We start from the raw sequence: 27,702 nt of genomic DNA on the forward strand, positions 1-27,702 counted from the left end.
CAGGCTTTGAGAGGATCTTTGACCTTGATTGTTTCACAGCAAATTAAAGTCTTGGCTTAGAATACGTTTTGTAAAACATTTACTGCTTTCCTGGGAAGAGTGCTGACGCAGTGCCAGATTGTTTTAACAATTTACAAGGAAATTCTGATAACCAATGCAATTAGGTACATTAAACACATCGGGTAGATCTTAGGAGTTGATAGGCACCACATGTCACTGTGTAATTACATTCTGTGTTTTCTTTTTATCAACCTCCCTCCTTAGGTCTCTATCAGGTCGTATAGTCGGTGGTGTGTGGTGGTTCTTCACCCTCATCATCATCTCCTCCTACACAGCCAACCTGGCTGCCTTCTTGACAGTGGAGAGGATGGTCTCTCCTATAGAAAGCGCTGAAGATCTAGCCAAGCAGACAGAGATAGCATATGGCACTCTGGACTCAGGCTCCACAAAGGAGTTTTTTAGGGTGAGTAGCAACACCAAAATATCCAGTTTCACACACACACACAGAACCTGACCAATCAGTTACTGACTCTAACGCTCTCAGCTCTAATGACAAATAACACGGAGGCCCAAACAGTTTGCACTCGAGCTGCTTGAACGCTGAAAAAACGTATTTGTTTAATGACCTTGATAAACTCCTCCTTCCATCTTTCTTCTTTGTGCTTTTAATACAACATTATTGACCCGCACAGGACTGCTCCAAATGAGGCATGTTGACAGAGGAGCGGTTCTTGAACTCGTCTGACATGAATGTGAAATTAATGCGGCAGTGCTGCAGTGTGCAACCTTGAGGCACCGGGGCTGTCAGCAGAAAGTGTGATAACAACGTGGAAGACTCAGAGGTGATAAAAACAGGAGGCTAATCAAAGCATCCACATCAGGCTCAAACCTGGGTCAGCCCATGAAATATAATTAGGTAGCTGGCCATAGATGGTAAATTGGAGCTGATGAGGAAGAGCCCTGTAGGTCAAACAGAGCAGTGTGAGGGATGTTTCAGATGGAATAAGCAATACAGTATGTCCATCGGCACCGAGGGCCGGCCTGGCAATTAAGTCATAAATTAGCTAAAATATAAAGCAAAAGTGTATCGGCCTCCAAAGCCAGCGTACACACTGTGCACGAGTTAAAAAGCACTGCATATCTTCAGGGTTATCAGCCTTCTGCCTGTGCAACACATCAGCATCTTAGCTTTTGGCATGGCTACATTAGCAATCCTATCTGTACCATTTGCAGAGCAATAAGTTGAAAAAGAATTAATGAAACAGCACTCTGCCTGTGATGACGAAGAGGCAATATGACAGTCTTTTATCTTACGCTCCCTCATTACTCATCAGCAGGATAGAAACAATTCATATGTTTCACAGCTGCAGCCTGTTGGCAGAAAGAGCAATTCATTGGTATTACCCCTGGGTTGAAATACTCAGAACAACAAAATGCAAAATCAAATCCATGTTTTTTGGGGGGGTTTTTTTCAGACAAAGAGGGATAGTGTCTGCAGAGTTTGACATTTAAGAGACTTTTGTTCTAAGTCTGCAAACTACTAGAAGACAGTATGTACGGTCATATGATATGAAGATCATAAATCGTGGGAGGGATGGCATGTGATGTGTAACAGCAACACTTTATTCTCCCAAGAGCCTCACATGAAAACTGTCATCGCTTTTCCCTTTCATCAGAGATGCTGCAGGTGCATTTATATTGTAATGTATGTGTTTGTGTCACACAGCTGATGGATGCCAATTATGGATCAGGTTTCCAGGCTGACAATGCTGGCATAACAATCTGAGAGGTGGTCAAGGATTCGCAGTTTTTCTGTTTTCTGTATAATGAGTGTCCTACTTACATCCCCATGTCTTCAAATAGGAAATGACATGTGTGAACTGCTATTCCAAGGGACTTTTTAATTAAAGCTGTAGAGGACTGACAAGGAAAAAAACACACTGATTAATAGGAGTTCAAGTTCTATTTCAGATGTGTTTTTCAGGAAATACATTCAGGCTTAATTAGACCCATACGGCATCAGCCAGCTGGAAATTTTAAATCAAGTCGAATGTTTCAAACAAGACATATGTCATCATCTCTGACATCCCTGGCTTTAATATTTGATGATTTCACCTGGTTTATTTTACAAAGAAGTCTGACAAGTAGCGCAAACTCAGTAATGTTGCAAATGTTAACTTCTTTTTTTCTTTCTAATCAGATGCAAAGAAAAATATCTGTTGTAACAACTTCAATAGTGATTTAAACTGTCATCACATTTATTTAAATTTTTTCCCCCGTCTGTTGTGTTTACTCATTTTCCACCATTTTTAATGTGCTGCCCAACCTCATAAATCTGACGTTTTGGATGTCAGAGCCTCATAACCAGTGTTGTGCAAGTTACTTCTAAACTGTACTACATTTCAGATTACTTGTTACTGTTATTTAAAAGTAATTCCTTACCTTACAATATTACTGTCTCAGAATTGTAATGTGTTACATGACTCCTGTATTACTTTTGAGTTACATACAGACTCTCTTTATAAATGGCACGTGTGCAGTAGAACCCACCCCCCAATACAAGAGATAGGAGAGCCTTGGGATGCATAAATTTGCGCCCTGAAGTACATGTGGATGAATAGCTCAGTAAGTAATGCAATGGTCTATGATGTTCAAATCCCAGCAGGAATGCTTGCATTTTTTTCAACATTTTACATGTTCAAACAGGGGGCGTGGCACCGAGGACGCAAGTAGATAAATCTGCAAATGATAAAGAATTCTAACCACTCATAGAAACCTTAGCTTACCTTGTCATTGCTGATCACAGGGATCATGCTAAGTAGGTTCTGTAAAGTAGGGTCAGGGTTAGTAATGAGCATACGTCCATGTGGACAATGGACTGTCTTCTGCCATCTTCACCCATTGGCTGAACACCAACAAGAAACTGAACTTTACTGCTGTATTTTGGATTCCTTAAAGCTGCGTATGACTTTCATCACCAATTTTCATCAAATCTGTAAAACCAGAGTCACAGCCTAAGTATCAGGAATCCATAAGTCTTTCCCTAATTACGCCCCTGAATCTCTTTCCTCATGGTGAACAATTTTGAAGTGTACTCCACCATAAGCAGTCCATTTGTTTACAAACAGAGGTAATCAGGGAAAGACTTCTGGATTTGTGATACTTAGGCTATGACTTGGGTTTTACAGATTTGCTGAAAAATTGGTGATGAAAGTCATACATAACTTTAAGGTCTCACTATCTTGTTGTTTTTTTGTTTTTCATTTGAGCAATTAAATTGTGGGCGAAAAGTGTGTTGTAATGCAAGCGCTATTGAACTTGTACCGAGTAAAATATTACTGAAAATGGATTACTAATGCCTTACACTACTGCGCTACAGCAAAAATTGAATTACTGAGTTACTGTAATGCATTACTTTTATAACATGTTACTCTCAACACTACTCATACCTGATAGTGACAATCTTCGTATCACTGTTTATCTTTATTTGGTGCTGTAATGTGCAGAACGTGCACAGAAGTTTTTCAAAAAGAGAGGTGTCTAGATCCTCCAGAAAGCCCCGAGTCTGCTGCTTACCTCCAACTAGGACAGCTGGCCTGGGAGCCCGCCGACGTGCCCAGTGGAAGGCTGACTGGCTCTAGGCGCTTGGCAGTGCAGCCTTACCCGCTCTTGGCTCCTGTTCCCCAGACTTCCCTGCTTGTTTGGGCTCCCTCTCTTCTCTGTCTCCAGCCTGTCTGTTGCTTTACCTTGAGACAATGTGGGATAGCTTCAAGCTTTGTGTTGCTCTTCCTCAACATAGCAGCTGTCATGCGCTGCTGCACCACTGTGGTTTGTTTCATCATTTTAATTCCTGTCATGGATCTTTTCATGCAGTCAGTTGAATATTTGTATTTTGGATGATTAGAAAATGATGAGTTGTACCAATGAGGCCATGTTTATCCTCTTGATGAGGTTTTATTCCATCAAAAGGCTTGGCTCAGTTACATTTTGAAATGTACATTGAAGGAGAGGCTGGATTGTAATAATGGCTGAGATGATAAAATGGGCTGATGTGGCTGTTTAATTATGTGTAAAGACTGGGGTGAGACCATCAAAGACAACCACACTGCTGTCCCTTCATGCACCTCATTTAACAGCGTAACAATGAAAGAATGATAATTGTGCAGAGAAATGAGACCACAGCATTGTGTTCTGTTCCCCTCAAAAGATTATACATCACCCAGAGCCTCAACAGCAAACATCATGCATCTTACTGATCTGCAGGTGTGGTGGAGATGGAAACAACAGCTTGAGTGCAGTCGCCAATGCATTTTACTAAGCATGAAAATCAATTTCACGTCTCAGCTATTGTGGCACAGACACTTCAGCTTCTGCATGGACCACCACAATATTTAGTAAGTAGCTTTTTTAAGCAGAACAGACCTGCATTAAGCCGGGATGCCTAGAAGAGAAGCGTGCAGGAAGATTTATACAAGAAATCCTTGGGTCGCCCTGCAATCATATGCAGCACATTGTACTGCAACTCCCTGAGCTGTTGTCACTTTGTGTTTCAATACAGTGTTGAGTGAAGGGGAGGCTCCTATAAAGATTAGAGCCTGTTTGCATAAAAGAGAAAGCTGACAAAAGTGATGATAGACTAGTGCGAGATAGGCGTAACCTCCAAGGGAAAGCGCTGTCCTCAGAGGGCCTTGTCGAACTTCAGATGAGTAGCAACAGAAGGCACGAAAGGAGGTATTGGAGTCCAGCAACAAGCATCAAAGGCGAGCAATTGGTATTCAGGGCGTAGTGTGTGGCACTTCAATGACAAAGTGCACCCCCAGAGCTTCAACTTTCATTTCTGCATACTTGAGATACAGGTAGTCCTGGTGTACAGGATATTGGGAAAAGTGGTGATGTCCACAACAAAATGGAAGGGAAGTAAAGTAGAAGGAAATGTACTGGTGGGCGTTTGAAGATGGCATTTAGATACAACAAGCAGTGAAGCGTTATGTGGGAGAGGCCGTAATGAAAGCAGCCTGCGATGCCAAAGGAAGAATTAAAAAAAAAAAGGGAAAAAAAAAAAAACAGACTGCAGTCCGAAGGGCAGTGGACAGAGGTCTGGAAACGCTGCGTAACACAGAGTCAATACAGATTAAGTGGTTATTTAGAACAGAGAGGGCAATTTCTTTGACTTTGTGCTTTAATCACTTGTTCCATTTAACACATTTTAATACGAAAGCTGGCAGGTTCTGGGACAGCAAAAGCCTCGATAGACATATTTAACAATGAGAGGTGTGGAACTATTTTGTTTTCTTGCCTCAGCCAATAAGTAATAAGAGCTAAGAAATACACTTATGAATCATCTTTTATATCTGTAAGATTGGTACCTTTTATGCCTTTACTTCATGCACTACAGCGGTAAAGAGAGGCAGGAACCCCCCCCCTCCCAAATCCCCATAGATGAGTCCACCTTTTTTCCATCTAACCTTGTCATGCTTAGGGCAAGTCCAAGTCTCCTCATTCCACATCTATAGAACTGAGACCTGAGCTTGTCTGGGGGACTATTACAAAAACAGCATGAAGCTCGCTGATGAAAGCGTACCTACAGAGAGGATGTACGCGTGTCACTTAGGTAGGAGGGTTGGTGGAAATTGACTATTTATATGCGTCGTTGTGAGTAGAGCAACATTATGATTGCTTTACTAATTTAAAAAGGCATTTAAATGAGGAGGGTTATGCCATGTGAAAGTTGCTCAGCACACAAGCTAGTGTCTTTTTGCTTTAGACAGTAGCTATTAAATGTAGACACCCCCTTAATTGGCTGGAAGCTCATTTAGAACACAGGGATATGTTCCTACAGGGCCATTATATGGTGTGGAAGAGAGCCACATATATAAAGCTGTATTTATGGCTGTATATAATTGCTCAACAAATTGTCTGTTCATTGATGATGGACTTTTGGAGTCATTATTCCCTAATTGAATTTTAAATGACCACCATAGACTAGGATGTGAATGATTATATTTCAGAGGAGATGGAAGCAGACTTTCAATGCGGTCATGTGTGCGCCCTGTATGTGTTTCTGTGAGTGTTGCGATTTGTGTGCGCGAGCAGTCAATAATCAAATATCTCATTCGCAGCTGGACTTTTTTTTTTTCTCGCTTTCTCTCTATTAGAGTTTCTTTTAAGCATCTTGTTGCTGACTTTAGTTGAGCTGGAATGGGCCTATTTAGGTTTTGGTCGTGCTTTGTCCCCGCTCTGATATTGATGAACTGACTTCATAAGCACTAAGGCAGCACACTCTGTCGTCCGTAATCAATGCCCAGATCCATTCTTTTCTGTTCATTTGAGGCGGCGTCTGGAGCTTTCCCACTGTCGAGCAGATGAGCCCCGGGTCTTCGGGGAAATTGTCCTCCAAAGTAGTGTTCGTTCTATGATGTCTGACACATGCGAAATGAACACATTTAACCAAACTGTCAGCAAAAATATCACATCAAATCCTGGATGTTTTCTTTCCATCTGTTTGCATGTGCATTAAAATAAAACAGCCAGTGTCCCAACTTCAATTCTTTTCCATCTGAGCCGGGAACATTCATCATGCATATTTTTAATTTGTGTTATGTTGCTGTCTCATCTAATCTTCACCCTTGGCCTGATGCACTATGACAGATGCCTACAAACAAATTGTATATGATTACATAAAGCCACTGCAGCACTTTCATCAGGTCAAGGTTAATGTTTTTGTTTATTAATAGCGATGCATTAGAGATGAATCGGCTCCCATTAAAGGGGCTTTTTACCAATTCAGAATGATGATGAGTTGAGTCTGTCTACTGATAACTGGAACATTTTAAAGCTCAGAAATGATCCATACACATTTTTCTAAGTGATGAATCTTATTGTTCTATTCTGTGATCAAGGTCGTGGCCTGTTTGCAAGGACTGCATCTAATATTTACTTCCATAGACTTGCCAATTGTCTTTTATTTAATCGCATTCAGTCTGTAAAATGTTGCACATTTATTCTTCAGAGCCCGAGCTGGCATCTTTAATTTTCTTTTTTTTTTTTTTTTTTTGATAACAGCCAAAAATCCATATGTACTAAGTCAGGGGTGTCAAACTCATTTTAGTTCAGTGGCCATATTCAGCCCAGTATGATCTCACATGGGCCAGAGCAGTACAATAATAACAGTGAAAAAAGTAAAATTATATTATGAAAATGTTTACATCTGCAAAGTTGCCTTACAAATCTAAAAGAAAAAAAGAAAAACCTGAAAAGGTCTGAAGAAAATTAAGTGCAATTTAACAATATTATGCCTCAGTTTGTCATTTACATGTTCATCACAGTACATGTACATCACAGTGGATCCACAAATACACAAAATATTTTACAACAGGTAGAAAATTGGTAAAATTGCACTTATTTCTAAACCCATTTCAGGTTGTTCATATTTGTTCAGAATTTATTTATTTATTTATTTAATTATTTTGTGAAAGAATAGTTTGAAAATGTAAACATTTTTATGTAATTTTACTTTTTCACTCTAAAACAAGGGACAAATTGGGATTGTCATTATTTATAGGATATTAAGATAGTGTTTTACTTATCTGACCCACTTGAGGTCAAATTGTTTGCGTATGGGTGCTTCTGTGAAATTGGGTTCATTTTGGTATCTGGCACTTTGCCAGCTTTTTAAACCCAATGATAAAAGAGAAGTTACACATATTTCCCCCCAGGATGTACCTAATGATGACCTCAGATAAATGCAAAAAAATATATACTCTTGCTCTGAGCCATCCCAAAATTAATACATTTTTAATAAAATATTGGGGCCAAAAATAGAACCAAAATTGGGACAGGAAAAGCTACCTAGGTATCAGTGCATTTGATCTGGAAAACATGGTTATAAATGATCTTACATGGTGCTATAAATAAAGACACTGTGTTAAATTTGATGATCCTAGTGGTTTTTCTAATCCAGATGTGGGTTTTTCATGAATCTCAGTCTCATTGCACATTTCACGCATAACCCACCAAGTCCATTTGCGTTACATTCACAACCTACCCATTTAAACGCAAATAAATCGCGAGTGATTTTGCAACAGCAGTCAATTTTGTGAAACACTCTGCCTTGCATAATTAGTTTGACTCCCAAAATGTACCTGTGAGAGAATAAAAACATATTCAAAAAAATAGTAGCACATAATTTTTGTCCTTTTTACCATGTTACATGCAGATTTTTGTATAAAATGATGTAAAAAATAATATAAAAATGTGTGTTATCTAAAAAATAGTGTCTCTTTTATCTCAGTAAATATTCATTTTTAAAATAGACCCAAAGTGCTTCCAAACTTGCTTCATAACATTAGTCTACATCTGGTTTGAATGTTTAGCCCCCATGTCCTGTTTTTAGGAACCAGTTTCATAGAAGCACCCATGTGGAACCTGAACTAAAATAATTTTGATATCCTTGATTATTAATATCATCAGAATAATTTTTACATTTCACAAATTCATACCGGGGGCTGGATTGGACCCTTTGGTGGGCCGGTTTTGGCCTGCAGGCCGTACGCTTGATACCTGTGTACGAAGTGCATCATATTGTGGAGAAAATCAGTGGATCATTATATTTCAGAATGTGATCAGTTAAGTTATTTTAAAAGTTTGGTCAATATCATGTGTTATTTTTTCTTGATTTTATAGTACATATCAGCAGTAGTCCATGTGTCAAATGTTGATAAACAAACAGCTTGTCCGTATTAAATTCCCAAACCCCTTTTGGCTAACAGTATATGTTTTGATGTGGCCACTTTTTGAAAACCATCCAACTGCTTAATATTTCTCCGGCCTTTAGTGAAAGAAAGTACTTTTATTTGGGATCTAGTCAACTGTGCACACTGTGCCACTTGGGAACTGGCTCATCACTGCTTGGACCAGGATCTGTTCAGAGTGTGAAATGCCTATGCCAAAATAAATCCAGCGGCATTGAATAATTTAATTGATGCTTATTATAGATAGCGCTCAACTCCCTCAGATTTTACCGGCTCACTAAGCCTGACCTCAGGCGCTGGGAAATGCTCATCTGTGTCACTTTGTGATGGGTTGCCTCGTGTCTGTGTAACCCGTTTTCTCGTTGACTTCTCTTGCTTCTCGTGCACATTGCCTCTAAGTCACAGTTAAGATGTTACATCAAGAACAGTGTTGCAGAGATGAATGACTATAATAAGTTTTACAACTGATATTACGTCTATAAAACGGGGCTCAAATACACTGTGAGGGAATTGAGTCAAACTTTTGCATATCTAGTTTCCATACAAATGATCATTATCCACAATTTACTGTCACAAAGTTTTAATTATTGAAACTATTTTTGCATAACCAAGTCTACAAATCAGTGATATTCTGATTTTCCTCTAAAACCCAATTTACATGACATTATTATTGACTGTTGAGGTGATATGTGATCCTAATTCTCGCTCAGTGAATTTGAGCCTCGAGCTGCAGCATAATAGTTGAAGAGTACATTTGTGCTGATGAAAGAAATGGATTTTGTGAATTCTTGTACTTCATGATCATGTAAAAATCCAACATTTACATTTTTCTCTGGAAGTATTTAAAGATATCATACGACCGCATTCAAGGATGTCTATAAATACTTCACGATGCCAGTTTAAGTCAAGTGATCATTAAGCACAACAATCCTGCAAAATCCATTTATTGCAGATGGTTTTCGGGTTTCTAAAGTATCTCTCTTCTCCTTTTCTTGTCTGAACAGCGATCCAAAATAGCAGTGTATGAGAAGATGTGGTCATACATGAAATCTGCTGAACCCTCAGTGTTTGTTAAGACCACACCCGATGGCGTAGCCCGGGTACGAAAGTCAAAGGGCAAGTTCGCCTTTCTCCTTGAGTCCACCATGAACGAGTACATCGAGCAGCGGAAGCCCTGTGATACCATGAAAGTGGGAGGGAACCTCGACTCGAAAGGCTACGGTGTGGCGACGCCCAAAGGCTCAGCATTAAGGTGGGTGGAATAATATAACAATATCCTCCATGTTGTTATAGTATTCCACCTACCCTGATGTCCCCCTGTTGTCATTCTCTTCTCTTCCCCTTGTTGTGTTTTTTATGGACACAGAGGTAACGGTAGTATGCCTTTCAATGCACTTGGATACAAAGATTAAGTGATGATTATTATATATATGTTTTTTTAGAGATTTGTGTATGTGTTAACAGATGCTAAAGTAGAGGTATCAAATCCAGATAACAATCCTAAAGCTAACAATCATTTCATATTTATGTCTCTTACTGTTGCTTTTCTCTCTCCTTCGATCTCTCCTTCTGTCCCGTGTGCTGTCCTACCTGACTGTTGTGTTGTCACTTTTAATTTAACAGTTCAATGGTTTTTCAATTTAGCCTTTAAAAGCTGCGCTGTCACTTGTGACGAATGTTAATTGCATGATGTTTGTTGTTGTTACTTTTCTTCTCAATGACAAGTGTCCCCATCCCGCACACTTCAGTTCTAAACTACGTAATCCTTCATGCCACCTTTTCCAAGATTTAACACTGTCTTTACCTTATATGAGCCTTTCTTATCTCTCCATATTCCTTAAATTCTTAAACAATTTGTCCTTCCCTAGACCATTTTGATTAACAGATGGTATTCTGTGCTTAAGCCCCATGCATTGATAGTGGTAGTCTTACTACCATCACCTTTAATTATGATGCTTAGTACAATTATTACTTTGCATTAGATTTCTCACGGACCTGTGCATTTTCTTACAAGTTATGTTTTATCGTTTCAAGAAATGCTGTTAACCTGGCAGTTTTAAAACTGAATGAGCAAGGCCTCTTGGACAAATTGAAAAACAAATGGTGGTACGACAAGGGAGAGTGCGGCAGCGGGGGAGGTGACTCCAAGGTCAGCCTCGATGTCACCACAATCGGGTACCATAGTGCAGAGTAATCGGCAAGGCTGTTGCAACAGCCCAACCATAACCAAACCAACTGTCCAGCCCAACCAACCTGCTGCTGCCCTAGAGCAGATTACCAAATTAACTTACTGTCTGACCAGCCTGTTTAACAGCTCAGTTCAAACTAAGGAGCTCTTGCTAAACCAACAGAGATATGTTCATAGGATATTTGTCTTTGCTTGGCATTGCTGTGCTTACATACTGTGATAGGTGAGTGTGGTTGTCCTGCAGTTGGATAAGGGTGGACCATTAATTCCTCCTTATACATCTGTAGGTCAGATCACCTAGAGATTGATAGTTTGTCTAGGTAGCTCTGGTAGTGAGACACAAACCTCCTGAAGAGGCATAGTACAGTGTAGTTCAGCACTTAGTTTGTCACTATGTATTTGAATATTTCCTTCTGGAAAGGCCATAACCTCCTGCCTTCCTCACATTAAGGTAATCTTTGCTAATCCTCTAAAAGATGGCTTTGCAGTAATTGATTGCACAGCTGCTTCACATCCATGACACTGGCCCAGAACCTGTGATCTCTAAAGCCAACGAGAAGTCCGCCTAATGGCAAAAAGCTCAAAATGGCTGCTCAGCTGAGGCCAACAGGAAAGCAAGGGGAACAGCGGCGTCTTGAGGGGACTAAGCATTTCAGGCAAACGTGAGAAGTCTAATTGAACTAAATATTTGTGGTTTGTTTTTAACAGGTCATCCTCTATACCACCTGCAGTTTGATTCCACTACTGTACATGCAATTTATATCTGTCCAGTTATTAGTACATTAAGTTAATAATTAAGCACCCATCTCTGACCTTTGTGACCATCAGATTTCTCCCCTTTGTCTGCGGTTAAATGATGAATGATTTTTCCATTATGAAGGCTAATGGTGCAACGCGTTAAACCCTACTCAGCCGTGACGACTAACCATGACCCTAGTTACATTAAGGGCCATGAGGGCTTGTGCTATTTTCACTAAATTACATATATGGCAGAGGCATGATCTACCCAATAATGCAGGTCACTTTAATGATAAATGAAACTGTCATCACATATGTGATGATTTAGTGCAAGTAATTGGCTACATAAGAGACAAACTGCTGGGCCCTGTGGCCTGCAGATTGTGTCATTACACTCCTAATGTCATTTGTCATGGTTTGGCCTGGACTACAATGAACAGTAAAGCAGCACTGAGTCATTTTTTAAAATAGCATCACCTCAAAAGGCTCCATGGGGTATAGATCAAATACTGTCTTACAATGCCTGAGGTTCATTTCTCTAAATTAGGTTTTATATGTGTAAAGGTAACGTTTTCAATGTTTTGCATTGCTAACATTGCTGTGTCCTTTAGTCTCTGAGCCATGTGCTACTGAAAGCATGCTCAGGAGCCTTTAGAAAGCATCTGTCTCTTGTGCCGTCATCGATCTTTTATCATGCACAGGTATGTTCTGTCTGTCTGTTTCCTGGCTTGTTTTGGCTCTCCAGGACTCAGTGGAAAAGCCAGATTAGATGGAATAAAGTGGCCTGGAGCACTCAGTTCCTAACAGTTAGAATTTGGCCCCATCGTGCTTACAGCTCCATGTTCCAAAAGACATGAGGAGATGCACATACCCATGCACACAGCTGCATGCACACCCACTCACACACAGTTAACACAACTCTTTCGTGCCCCCAGGCTGAACACAGTGCAGCCTAGATTGAGTTTCAGACACAGAGCATGTTACAGGGTAATTGCATTGTTAATCAATGTCTCTCTGAGCCAAGACAATGGTCTGGGCTTCACAGTCCGTTTCTCCAGATTGGCTATGAGGGATATACAGTGGTGTAATCTTCTCTCAGTGCATTATGCATTGCATGGATCCCCCTGAGGGATTTTTTCCTAGAGATTTGTCAGGTCACTCATTTATCAATGCAGTTGTTTTTTCTTTGCTTCCAATTTGCTTTTCAGTTTACATCGAGAGATTGACCAGATCCATAAGTAAGCCCGTTATTTTCTGATTTTCAGCTTAAAAATATCTTTTCTGTATACAAGTTTAGAGTGAGAAACATTTTTGCTTTGTTTATAATGTTGACACAATGCAGTGTAAGATCATGATATAAGATATCAAAGAGCTAGAAACAGCTGTGTCATCCATTACATTATACAGCTACAAGCAAATATGTGAGGGATAATTCCACAGATACTTTTGAGCTCCAGCTCTGTGCAGTTTGGTTGGGACACGCTCATCTGACACTAATCTGGGCGTAATTGGGAGATAACGCTTTCTTAGCGATATGTCAGGATAGAACATGTAAGAATTAATAAAGCTTTTACTTTCGGGCACAGTCGCTTGGAAAGGAAATTGGTTGTAATACCCCCAGAATTGACTGTTGTCATGCTGGTGACAGCAGTATTAGCCATCACAGGATTAAGCTGATACTGTGCAGGTAAATGTTTTATCTTTTAGATTTTTCTGTGTGGTAAAACAAAGCTCCTGTTTGACTGAATGTGTTAAATGCTGTTCGGAAACTGCTTTAATCCATGTCCTGCCCCCAAAACTAGTTTACCCCGATGCTTTTTGATATTCATAGACTTGCAGATTGTACTTTCGGTACCTGCTTGTCGCCCTGTTAACAGCGTCTGCCGATTACTCAAAGCGATATGGGTAGGTCCTGGCTTTAGACTAGGGGTTTAAAGGTAAAAGGTAGAATGCCTGCTCTCTGTGATGTTGACATAGCCAGGAGCCCTGCTTTATCGCTTTGTAAAGTATGTAGTAGTTTAAAAGTTGAATAACATAAAATAACATAATATAATGTTATTTATGTTATTTCCCACGTGAAGAACTCCTGTAAACCTTGCAGTATTGAAACTCAGTGAACAAGGCATCTTAGACAAGCTGAAAAACAAATGGTGGTACGATAAGGGTGAATGTGGAACCAAGGACTCTGGAAGTAAGGTCAGTCGCTGCAGGTCTTTTGTACTGATTCCAAATTGCATTTTGACGTACTGTTCATATGCAAGACAAGACTTCTCTAACATCTATAGTATACATTTTGTTTATTTGCTACACATATTTTTTTCTTTTTCGTTTTTCAGTATTTTACTTTTTGACGTGCCACAAACTGCAACACAGTTTACACGTGGCTTTTATAGAAGGCATCATTTCCCCAAATTCAGATTTGTCCTTTTATTGCCATTGAAATTAGACTCTTTTTGATGCAATATGAAATGTGGAAGCTCTCATTTTTTTGTGAAAACTGTAATGCTAATATTCTGGGGAAATGAGTAGCGTGCCTTATGGATACACTATTTCAACTGAATCACAGCAGTTAACAGTTGTTGATAAATGCTATTTTTGCTCATTTTCACTCTTGACATTCATGATACTTTGACCATTATGCTGCTGTTCCTATTTACCAAACTGTTAATGAAAATTTGATTTATTTGTGTTGTTACTAGTTTGCATAGAGATGTGTCTATTAGATTCTTTGGCTTCCTGTGGTGTGCCGAACAAGCAAAGCCTCTTACTGTGATGAGACACTCCAATTCAACTTCTCTAAGCAGTGAGAGCGCTCTAGGGTGTCCTCTAAATCTTGCGGCTGCTCGGAGTTGAAATTAGAGGCTCTGGTCGCACATCACAAGAAGTTAAGGAATGTAATAAACCAACTATTTAACCCTCTGAGATACAGTAAAGGCCTCAGATCACAGGTTAGTGTTGTCAGATAGTGTGGAATGTGTCTATGCTCATAGGGTTAAACTGCAAATAGTAAAACTCTAATGAACAAATTTTAATGAATATGTTTGGTAGGTAAGCAGCAGCAAAATGGTTTGATCTTTAGTGTTTTCTTAACCTTAATAGAGATATCATTCATCTACTATTTGACTGTACTGTATGACAGTGTTGCCATGAGAGTTATACGTACATGTCGCTGAGAAGATTAAAAAGACAGGGATTTTCAGAGCTTTCGACCTATGCGATACTGACCAGCTTCCTAACATGGTCAAGAGCAGAAGCCATTACATATACAGTAGCATATGCATAACAGGGAAAGCTCTACATTCACCGACAGATAGTCCATTAAGAGCTGGCTTCTTTCTTCTTAATGGTTTGACTATGGCGGTCAGAGGTTCCTCATAACTTCATGACAACCATAGGAAAATCAGTTCAGCTGAAATTATAAGAGTTAATCTTAGTAGCCTCATTACATCTTCAATTTTCTGTTGCTTGTAGACATTAGTATCCGTAATGTATTATTTGTAGCGCCAGGAAAATAGAGTATGATGATTTACTGAAGTAGTTTTACTGTCCAAGGCTATGTAAGGCTCAGTTTGAAGGATACAGGCTGTATGTTTTTTCTGCTGTCCTTGTTCCACTGCAAAACTCTTAACTATGTTATTCACTTACCCCCAGGACAAGACAAGTGCTCTCAGCCTAAGCAATGTGGCTGGTGTCTTCTATATTCTGGTTGGAGGGCTGGGGCTGGCCATGATGGTGGCTCTGATAGAGTTCTGTTATAAATCACGACAAGAAACCAAACGGCTGAAATTGGCAAAGAATGCCCAGAATTTTAAGCCGGCTCCCCCGACCAACACCCAGAACTTTGCCACATACAGAGAAGGCTACAACGTATACGGAACCGAGAGTGTAAAGATCTAGAGGTACGTCGCTTCCACTTATCGTCCTCTGGAGTCACTTGTGAGAGATGAATCATTTAGCTTTCTGTCGTGTCAGCCGAGATTTAATTATTCATACGAATGTTTTTCTATACAGCTGCTGCTTGTGCAGAATGTGTATGGTTGTCATGTTGGACACAACAGAGCACGCATGCACCCTAAAAACACAAAACTCTAAGATATTTGTTTTGGGCTTTGACATATAGCTCCATGGATACTGCCTCAGGCTACAGGAAGTCTCATGTGGGTTAACATGAGCGAAGGAGATGTGCAAATGTGCTGTATATCCCTTTTCCTCTGCATGACCATAGAACACTGTTTACAGTGTGCTTCATCTCAGTGTGTGTTTAACCCATAAAGACCCAGTGCGACTTTTGTGTCAGTTCTCCAATTAAATTTTCTCTCTATTTAACATTTCTTAAGTGGTTTATCACCATTTATTATAATATTATCCTCTGTATTCTGCATTTTCTTCAATGAAAAATCAGGTATTTTCCTATATTTGATTTACTGATCATGTACTTTAATTATCATGGTGAGATTACATTTGAGGCAGAGGTCACATTTACCAAAATTATTCCATCACTGACTGATTTTTTTTTTAAAGATGATGGAAAATTCTGAAGGCTATCTGTCATTTTGACAGATTAAATTACTGAAGATTGTTTTTATTACCAAAGAAGGTTTTCACAGAACAATGTGAACTGAACCTGCTCACAGGATCGCTGGTCTGTCTCTTAACAAGGCATCAAAATGTCCATACTAGTATCCTACCTGTATAGAACCCTACAGCACCACCGTTCACAACTACACTGAATACAACTTCTTTCAAACGACTCAGTTAGTTCACCTGTAGTAGACTCCCTGTCCAGTAGGTGGCGAGTGTGCATATTAATTAGTTATTGTCCAGTCTTGTCTCATTGTTTCGCTGACTTTAGCCAAAATTATATGCTACTTTGCTAACACATAATGTGAAGATAGCGGAGTCTCCATAGTTATTTTAAAAAGCTCGGTAAATATAATAGCATTGATAAACACGGTGAAAAAAGAGGGACTGATGCGGTGGAGGATGAAGGACAAGCTAGTCATTTGCCAGTTCTTATGGCATTTGGCGTGTTATACGTACTCATTTTCTACCTTTAGTGTGTTCTTCAACCCCATTTGATGGTGTCAATTTCCGCCAAGATCTCCGCTTTACATAACCCTAACCCTAACTGTAACCCTCAGTGCGTGGTATTTGATGCATTGTGAACATACATGTGGAAAGCTTATAATGTGTAGAGATAAGACCAATTACATGTGGTGTATAGTCATTGGCAAGTCATGATATCACGTTGGTTTATCAGCCAGTAGCAAAAACATTTCAATGATGCTGCAACTGTAGTAGTTGCTGCATCATTGAAATGCTTTTGAACATTAAATACTACTAAATATCTTTCATTATCATTAGAAAATTGAATTTGATATGACAGATAATAATGTGTTATGACGGAATTTTTACGACCCTGTCCGTCAAAATGACGGACAATAAAAATAATAAAAGCGCAACCTCTGATTTGAGGGTTATTATATCAAAAAAAGAGAAAACTGATGAAAAAGTGACTTTTTCAATAAAATATATCATTAACTAAATGTAAAAACAAGTGTTTCCATCCACTGTCATTGATCCAACTCCATGGGTTTTACTGGTGAATCAATGTTGTAGAAGATGACAATGTTTCCATGGTAACTACGGAGCCTCTGAACGTCCAAATGGGTCATATATGACCATGAAAAGACAACAAACTGCATTTTACACAAATTATTTACATGTATTGATAGGATTAGTGGATCAACAGGTATTACAGTTTAGATCAGTAGATGACTTTGGTGGCTGGTGGATATTTGGGTCTTTATGGGTTAAAGCGTTGGTTCACCTTTATTTACCAGCAGCTGTGTGTTGTGAACAAGTTTTGACCAGACTCAGGCTGCCGTTTTTATTTCTTTCACGCTATTTCTGTCAAATTCTATGCACAATGAATAGCTCCAAGCAGAGGCATTGAACATGTGAGTTGAAATATCCTTTTGTCTTGTTCCTCTGTTGCTCCACCTTTTAGTTTGGGCCATTCAGAAGCTATACCCATATTTTAGGAAGCACTTTGTATTCACTTGTTCATTTTAAGCTTACAAACCATTAATAGTATGTGGCCTTGCAGATGGTTTTTGCTGCATTTGCCCAGGTTTTTCTTCTTCAAGAAATTATGTTTGTACATTTCGGTAGCATTAAAAAAATTACATTTAAAAGCCATCAGTAGTGGGATGTTGTGAACCATAAGTGAGTATTTAGGTGATCTGACCATTCAAGGACTCTCTGGAAGTTAAATTACACACTGTGTAGCAGCATAGTGTTGTAATGTGCTTCACGAAGACAAATAAATACATTTGGTTTTGGGTTTTGCATGTGGTTTTAGATGCTCTGTTGTAAACTTAGTGTGTGTGTGTGACATGTCTGTTTACAGTAAAGCAACATGATAAAATATGAATAGTATTCCATCAACTGAAATGAACTTTCTCCCAATATGAGTCAGATGCAGGTCTAAGTTTGCCTGAACAGTCACACAAACCTCAACTCTCCGTGTGTTTGCTTTTGCTCTATGTTGACACAGGTTTTAGGAAACATTTCCATTGTCCCTTACAACTGTGACTTAACATCTAAGAAAGGACAGGATCATGGGGATTGAGCTCCGAGCCAAAATCCTCTCGGTCGGACACAGCACGATAATCTGCAATGATGACACGACTGGACTGGTCACGGGAAGAGCCAATGCGGTTTTCTCCTCTCAGTGCCTTATGGAACTCTGAGTCCAATCAATGCAACTCATACACAATGATATTGCTTTTGCTTGAAACTCATACAAAACAGAAGAATGGTGCAGCGATAAAATAAAAAAAATATATATATATCTCTATAAACATTTGACATGTTACAATGAATGACAGAACTAAAGCCATCATTTGCAACCCTAAGCACATTTTGAAGTGCCAGACAGAAGAGGAATCTTATATAACAAGTGTCTAATTGGTTTCTTGTAATCAATATGATCAGATTACTCCTCATCCTTCTGCTGCCAGGTTTTCACTGGTTATATGTGTTTAAATATGTTTATTAGATCGATTCAGTGCACTGTATGACACTGGTTATTAGGTAATAGCTTTTATACTGCTACGAGTCACTTATAGTGACCTTGTTCTTGTTTTAAAAGACCGATCGATCTCAACGGAGTGAAATGCCAGTTAGCCCAAAAACAATGATGAGTGTGTTGTTTGTACTCTAAACTCTGGTGCTGCTGCCACTGTCTACTGAACGTTGGATGGGACTCATGAAGAAGAAAGATGATCTGGTTTGGCTTTACGCACTACACAACCAGGTCATTAGTCGCACTTCCAATACTGCCAAGAGTGAGTTTTGTATGACATAGGGTGTTGAAAACCAAGTGTTTATGCTTGACTAAAAAAAAATCTGTTTGTGATTTACAATTTGTAAAATATCAAAAGGAGCGCTAACTCGCTAAGGTTTGATGCTCCAAACAGTCTCTCCCTGAAGTCTAGAGACATTCGAGTCTTCTGTACATGAAAGGAAAACCAAACAAAAAGGGTAATTCAATTGTAGATTAACTGCAATCCAATTAAAGGATAACAGTAATGGCTTTTAAACTGTAGTATTTTGGATTACCTTAACATTTTCTTTAATAATTGCACATTTTACAATAAGCTGTGGTTTGCTTTTAATTTGATTTACTTTAATGAGCATTACAGTGTTTGGTGACTTCACTTAGTAAATGAAAAATATATGAATACAATGGAAAATAGATTTATACAAGGTTATACCAGGGAGTGTCCTGAAGCTTAGCACATTTCCATATTGCTGTAATGTTTTTCGTTTCTCTCAAAAAGACTGTGACTCCATAGGATTTAGGAAGAGAATTATCTAATTACCTGAAACTATGGGCAGATAGTTTTATACATAAAAAAGAAAGTAATAATGAAGAAAAAGAACGCAACAAACTGAGAAACTGTACATTTAGATAAATGAGAATTATTTATATTAAACAATGAAAGATCAGTTCCCTTTTTTTCCTTTTTTGTTATTTTTTTTCTAAGAAATTGCATGTGAAATCAGTGATGCTTGACAAGCTCTTCTACTCACAATCGACTTTAGGGTAACATTAGAAATCCGGTCCTGGTTATATTCTTTTGTAAATCAGTTTCACCTTTTCTTTTTTGTAAGTCTCACCTTTGCAAAAACAAAATTACCAGGCGTAGTAGTGGGTACAAAAGAGCAAGAAATGCATGCATAATTCGCTGAACCTCATTAGAGAGGCGCTGTACAGAAAATTTTACTACATTTTGTAAATAAAATGTACAGAAAGGGTCTTGTGTCTGTGTTATTTTTATTTAAATGTGTCCATCTTGAATACATCTCTGTGCCTTGCAGGTTTTACAGAAGCAGATAATGTTAAACACACTTCCTATTTTACGTTGGCAACGCATTGGAGGTAGCCTCAGCAGCCCCTAAAGGCACAAAAAAGAAGAGTTTTTCATGTAATGGTCCAATATTGAGCTGTTAGTCGGTGGAAGTGTGTGCGCATGTTTTGGATCAATACTCAGCACCATCTGCTTCACTCTCGCTCTCTTGCCTTGCATCCACTGATTGAAGGCTTCATTGACAGCTTCATCTGGCATGTGATCTTTCCCTCTCCCTGCTTTTATAAGATGCTTTGTGACACAATCAATAATGTATTATTATTACCACCAACTGCTTACAAAACATGCTGCACCAGGACACTGCATAGCTTATAATTCCAGCACAAGTTTGTGGTTATCAAAACTATATTTTAGGACATTTTCATCAGGCTTAAGTAAATACTGAAAAGGGGCAGTTAATCATTTAAGCCCTACTTATTTCCACTGCGAAAATTCTCATATATACAGAAAATCAACAAAATGCTCAATAGATTGCCCAGACATTCTTTGTCATATTTCTGGTCTCGGGGTCTGCTTTGTGTGGCGAAATGAATTCCTCCTTTCCAGAGATCCAGCCTGCCACAGCTCAAATAACAAATCCAACAAACATGGCAGAAGACCAGTGTTTTTTTTTTCCTTTCATTTTTGGATGCAGACACTATGATTCAGGATTTATTCACTGCACCAGTCCTGTGGAACAGACTCAGGCGGGAGAAATGCTACTATATGATCCAAACAACCTATTTCTGACAAAGCATGAAAGGATATTGCTTTTTGTTCTTCCTTTGCTCCACTGCCTCAGGAACAAGACGACGTGGGGGAGTGGTACAAGCACCGCACTGCAGTCCATGATGCTCATGAGACTATTTTCTGGAATTAGTTTACTCACCTATCAATGAGGTTAACACAGCACCTGCATTTGTCCTGCAAGACTAGGGCAACAACAACAACAGAGGCAATGAGCAATTAGGACCTGGCTTTTCATTCAGAGTGACACACACAAGGAAATGGTCCTAATCACAGGACCAGTGGTACATTTCCTCCCACCAGTGGACAGATAATCATCCACTCTCCTGTGCTGGTGCATGATTCTCGCATGTGCGGAACGGTACATCTAGGCCGGCTTCCCGTGCTCCTTGCCTCTTAGTGACTGTGGCTGCGGACGTTAATCTGATTTAACATGGCTCTGTCACTAAGGGAAAGATGGCTTTTTGTGTGTGTGTGTGTGTGTGTGTGTGTGTGTGTGTGTGTGTGTGGGTGTGTGTGTGTGTGTGTGTGTGTGTGTGTGTGAAGGGAAAAATAAAAAGACCCATGAAAGAAAGGAAGAAAGATGGAACTCAAAAAGCTGAAGGAGGACGTGTCATGGGGGGGATACTTTGATTACCACCACAGAAAAGGCTTTCTGGTTCAGTAGCTCTCTCACTTTGCACTTTACTGCAGTGTTTTACCCTATCTATTTCTCCAAGGACACAATGAATAAATCAGATTGCAACTCACTTGTTCCATTTGCCTTTTTTTCTATAGTTGAATCCCTCTGTTATCTTCAAGTGCACCTGAAAAGACCTGCACTTGACATTTAAGTTCAGCTGACATTGATCAACCTTCCAAACGTTCACTTTTTTTTTAAATTTTTTTTTTTTTTTATACAGGATAAGTAGTTGAACAGTGTTATCATACATCAGGTATTTTTGTTGAGAACGTCTATAGGGACTTAAATACAATTACAGGTCTGCTTTGTTGATTTGTTTTCCATGCTTGCTTTAAGGAACATTTCCAAATTCCACTCGGTTTACAGCTTTTCCATCTCTTTAAAGCTGAGTGCAAAGCAATGCAGATGACACATGTGAGGCCTTGGATGCAGGATTAAAAAAACATGATTCAATATTAGCAGGAAAACACCATTTACTCTTCTATAACAGAATCAATCATTTCCATGAACTTTGCCCCTCGACTGTAGCATCAAATTTGAATGAGAACATCATACTGTGCCAAATAATGTCGCCCATTTACAGAAAAAAAAAACTCATTTCTCCAGAGAGTGAGTCATATGTATATGCTTCACAGACACCATTTAGATAGAAAGAGCAGATCCTGTTACAGTTTGACTAAACCTGAATGGGAAAAAGCTCTTGATGTGGCATTGAACACAGTGTGATCACTGGTGATAGATATGCCAGTTCCAGCATCTTACAGACAGCTGCTATCATGGGATTTTTGTGCATCACAGACTAGAGCTCTAAAGCTAATAGAGAATGAATGCAGCAATACGAGAAACGCACAGACACCTCTACTTTGCCTCAGTAATTCCTCTGGCCATGACTTCCTACATTTATTTCTAATTTCCATCCAAGAAAGTGATAGCTATGCTCAGGGACGTTTTATGAGAAGTGCTGAGACCTTTGCTCAACTCACAAAAATGTCTTGCAGCCGAATTATATTATTGATCAGTGTGGAGAAACTGATATCTCCTCCACAAGAGGGAATTTTCTGAGTATTACTGGTGCAAAATATGAGTCTAGGATAAGTCACAACTCTTTTATTGTGAGGGTCAAACCAGCTTCACCACAACTAATACTACTAAGCAGCTGAACGGACTCAGGGTTTTTAATAGCACTGGTGCAGCACTATGTGGTCTATAATGGGATATGGCTCTCTATGTCTTTTTGATTATATAGACATTGATTTTTTTTTAACTATTCCTTTTACAAAGAGTAATTGAACACAACCTGTCCATCAAAAGCCTGTTTTTACATTAATGGGTGTATTACTTCACTTCACATATTTATGCTCTGCTCCAGAAATAATAAATGTGATTGACATTTTGATGAATAATTTCAAAGTGTTAATTTTTTCACAAGATGCGTTAACCTGACGTCACCTAAATGGATCATATTCTTGAATCTAAGGTGTTAAGATAACTTGTTGAGTTATTAATAACCAGTGTTGGAAAAAGTAATGCATTACAGTAACAGATTACTTTTAGCTGTAACGCAGTAGTGTAAGGCATTACTAATCGATTTTCTGTAATATTTTACTCGGTACATGTTCAATAGGGCGTGCATTACAACACACTTTCTGCCCATAATTTAACTGCTCAAATGAAAAAAAAAAAACTAAACAAAACAAAACAGCGAGACGGCGAGACCTTAAAGGAATGATATTTTGCTTTTTTAAACAGAATTATGCATTTTAAAACATTTCCCTGTGTTCTACATAAACTGTAAATGTTATGCTTGGGTCTGAATTCTTCATTAATTCAACTCCACAGGTCCATCTTCAACCCTATTTCTGAGAAATGACACCAGAAAGGTCGTTTTGAGTGCTGGCCCTTTAAATGCAAATGAGCCACTTCATGCCCCACCCCCTCCAGGTCGTTGGCTCTGCCCTCTGTCCTGTTCAGCCACTTTTGCTTGTTAATACAACCAACAACTGAACATTTTAGGTAATCGGCTTGAAGTTTGGACATATTCTCAGTATGGACAACAACCGCTGCTGCTAACAAACAATTATGGCGTACTCGGAGAAATGTTCATCAGAAGTCTTGACCTTATATGTGCAAATGTCGTGATGTAACTAGTTATGGACGTCACAAATTAAGAAGGAATTAAAACAGGTTGTAGAAATCCACTCGATTTTTGCCAAAATGGATATAAAGATAGATTTGCAGTACCTGGAGGGTTCAAATTCAAACTTTATGAACTATTAGGGTCCAAATACACAAATAAATGACCCAAAGATTGATAAAAGTGGGTTTAGCAAAATACGACCCCTTTAAGGAAGCAAAAAATGGAAAGTTCAATTTCCTGTTGGTGTTCAGCCAGTGGGTGAAGATGACAGAAGACAGTACATTGGCCACATGGACCTATGCTCATTACTAACCCTGCTTTCAAGAAGCTAGTTAGCATAATCCCAGCAATGACAAGTTAAGCTAACATTTCTATGACTAGTTAGAATTTTTTATCAACTGCAGATTTATCTACCGGCATCCTCAGCGTCATGCCCCCTGTTTGAACACGTAAAATGTTGAAAAAATGCAAGCGTTCCTGTTGATATTCAAACATCATAGACCGTAGCATTACTAACTGAGCTATCCGTCCACATGTACTTATAGGGTGCAAATTTACGCATCTTATGAATTGGGGGGTGGGGGGATGCACCATTTATGATGAGAGTCTGTATGTAACTCAGAAGTAATTCAGGAGTTATGTAACGCATTATGTAACGCAATGCAATGCATTAAAATTCTGTGACAGTAATATTGTAAGGTAAGGAATTACTTTTAAATAACAGTAACAAGTAATCTGTAATGTATTACATTTTGGAAGTAACTTGCACAACACTGGTAATAAAACATATGTCTAAAACCTTACAAATGTGGCTAAAAAAAACACTTGTTGAAGGATATTTCAATCTCTAAGATAAAAAGAGCACCATTCTGACTAGATGAAGCATGATGCACTCAACATGGATGAACAATGTGCATGTCAGCCAGATGAAGATCCCTGTGGAGCATACCTAGCATCTTGCTGAATCAATACTTCTGCTCTCAAGGTCTAACAAAGTCCAACCAGATGACATGTGTAACTGTACAGTGCAGATGCAGAAGACATCAGAGCGCTGCGCTGGATGGAGTTTCAGTGTGGGGGTAGAAAAATACGTGAATACAAAGTAGCAGGGGTTGAAGTCCTGCAGAGCTTTATTAATACACCCCATTAGAAGTGACAAGAAACTCAGTGTGACTTCACATCTGGACATTGCAGTTCCTCATTAGAGCTCATGAGGGCAGCGGGTTTTTAATAGATTCAGCACACAACAGCCTGCAAAAGTATCAGACTGTAGAATCCATGTTGATCCTAATATATTGTAGAGCTCAGTCTGCATTTATGAGATGAAAAGACCATCAGTCATCAGTTGTCACCAACTTGTTTGAACTCTCACAAAGGAAAATTTCTTCAGTTACTGTTTGTTTGGGCTGTAATGGTCGCTGGTCTTCTGCTTTGGCTTTTGCAGTCTAATGCGTAATGCAAACACTGTAACAGTTCCATGATGTTATAATTGCTCTGGACAATAACAAAAGGGAATATGAGTCAGCTGTGGTCCATCGCTTTAGAAACATATGATTGGATTTTGATGAAAAGTTCAAGGAAAGATAAACTGTGTGCTGTTGCTCAACTGCAACATAAATCCCACTGTTTATACTGGGGGGAGGGGGGCTCTGTGTAATGGATTTTTACTAAACTGTGGGAAATGATGCATTTTCACATTTTAAGAAGTAAACAGATCAGCTCATGAAAGGTCACATTATAATTTGCTGATTCTGTGAGTCATTACAAAATATTTGACTGTGTCAGGACCCTGTTTCTCAAAAGCATCTCAAAGCTAAGATGGCACTGAACTTATAATCACACTAAGATTATCTTAGCCTAAAATGAAATGACATTTGACAAACTGCAATATTTGCTGTATTTTTATAAGTTATGGACACTTTAATGCACATGTCTATGTTAAAATGTCTCTGTAGGGATCTGGACTTATACAAATTATTGCTTTGAGCTGAAATCTAACATAAGCCTGCTATCATTATGTTGTCAATAGAGAACCACAGTCCCACCACTAATAGTTGTGTACTTTGGGACGTAACTTCAATCAATAGTGAAAGTTCTTTGTTTTTTCTATCATATGCCAACCATCATTTACATATATGATATTTGTCAATTTAAAATATAATTTTACAAGTGAAGAACAAGTCAGTTTGTGGTAAAACTGTTGAACCATCAGACAGTGAAAATAATGTGAATTGGGTCTTTCCATGAAACTGGGTTCATTTTGGTATCTGGCACTTTGCCAACTTTTTAGACCCAATAATAAAAGAGAAATTTAGACATATTTCCCCCCAGGATGTACCTAATGATGACCTCAGATAAATGCAAAAAAAGTATACTCTTGTTCTGAGCCATTCCAAAATGTGTGAATTTTTAATAAAATATTGGGGCCAAAAATAGGACCACAAATGGGACAGGAAAAGCTACCTAGGTGTCAGTACATTTGATCTGGAAAACATGGCTTGAAATGGTCTTACATACCGCTATAAATAAAGACCCTGTATTAAATGTGTCGATCCAAATGGTTTTTCGAATCCAGACATGTGGGTTTTTCATGAATCAGCTGTCTCATTCCAGGTTTCGTGTGTAACCCCTCATGTCCTTTTGTGTTACATGCAGAACCTGCCCAGTTAAACACGTATAAATTGCAAGTGATTTTGCAACAGCGGTCATTTTTGTGAAACATTCCTTGCATAATTAATTCGATTCCAAAAATGTACCTGTGAGAGACTAAAAAGATATTCGAAAAAATAGTAGCATTTTATTTTCATGTCCTTTTTACTGCTACATGCGGATTTTTGTACAAAAATAATATAAAAAGGTGTTATATCTGAAAAATTGTTTCTCTTTTATCTCAGTAAATATTTATTTTTAAAATAGACCCAAAGTGCTTCCAAACTTGCTTCATAACATTAGTCTACATCTTGTTTGATTGTTTAGCCCCTCTGTCCTGCATTTAGGGACCAGTTTCATAGAAGCACCCAAATACATAGACTACACACCAGAAAGTTGTGGAGGTGACGTCATCAGAACTGTCTCTCACCACGATTTGTTCAGAGTCACTGAACAGGTCACTGCAGCTTAAACACCTCTTCAACAACTTTTTCACCTCCCTCTTGTAGAAGGAGGTGAAATATACCAAGGCAGTGGTTGCTTTGGTGCTGATTAGGTATTATGTGCAGTAGGACATGCAGTCCTTTCACAAAGCCAGATATTTCTTTACCATATTTACGAGAAACTGTGACTTTCATGGCTCATAAAATTATTTTTTAATATGACGAACATCATACACAACAAACAAAAAGTTAAGGATATTTTTAATTTTTGGGCTATTTTTTTCAGTTGGGATTCTTACACAGCATTTTTTACTTTTTTGTGTCAGTTGAATTGAAACAAATTTTTTTAATGACCAGACATATTTTTATTTACAAATGGCAAAAATGACAAAAAAAAAAAAGACAAAAAGAAAAGAAATATCCTTAACTTTTTGTTTGTAGTGTATGTGTAAATGGTGGCAAGATTTAAACCGTATCAAGAAATGATTTATTTTCACCATTGACTGCTGTTCATATATTTTCCAAAGGTTAGTTCACATGGGGCACAGCAGACTGGATGGGACTTCAGATCTTAGCACAGTGGTTCCCAACCGTTTTGGTTCATGACCCCATTTTAACATCACAAATCTCTGGTGACCCCAGACATTCAAAATAGAGACTTGTTTTTTGCTAAAATTAATTTGTTTTTGATCATGTAATAGTTCGCTATACTATGATGCAAATAAATGTTAATTTTAGACAACATTTAGGCTATATATTGTATAATATACATACATATAGGCCTACTCTGTTTTGTCCGGTGTTCTGGCTGGGACTGTGTCCAGGCAGGTCACATGATCGGGTCAATCAAGATATGCCCTCTCATATATTATATCCCGGATTTTATTTGAACTTGATTTTTATTAGGAAAAGTGTGTGGTGTTTTAATTATAATGAAATATATATTGAATC

General features: G+C 38.6%; 1 protein-coding gene across 6 annotated transcripts in view; it reads left to right on the forward strand.

Annotated features, from left to right (window-relative positions):
* Window positions 1–20,001, forward strand: part of LOC115427558 (glutamate receptor 3) — a 99,216-nt gene extending 79,215 nt beyond the window's left edge. Inside the window, exons 12-16 of one of the 6 annotated variants that reach the window (XR_003936505.1) lie at window positions 265–463; window positions 9,755–10,002; window positions 10,785–10,899; window positions 13,758–13,872; window positions 15,328–15,461. Coding sequence is in view for 5 of the 6 variants with exons in the window: in XM_030146146.1 (XP_030002006.1) it covers window positions 265–463; window positions 9,755–10,002; window positions 13,758–14,133 (823 nt within the window). In the remaining variant the exon portion in view is untranslated. Of the gene's footprint in view, window positions 1–264; window positions 464–9,754; window positions 10,003–10,373; window positions 10,900–13,757; window positions 15,576–18,235 lie in introns of those variants that run through there. The other 5 variants (XM_030146148.1, XM_030146147.1, XM_030146149.1 and 2 more) reach the window with 5 other exon arrangements.
* The last annotated feature ends 7,701 nt before the right edge of the window (window positions 20,002–27,702 follow it).

This window comes from Sphaeramia orbicularis, chromosome 10 (assembly GCF_902148855.1).
Source record: "Sphaeramia orbicularis chromosome 10, fSphaOr1.1, whole genome shotgun sequence".
NCBI classification, from domain to species: domain Eukaryota; kingdom Metazoa; phylum Chordata; class Actinopteri; order Kurtiformes; family Apogonidae; genus Sphaeramia; species Sphaeramia orbicularis.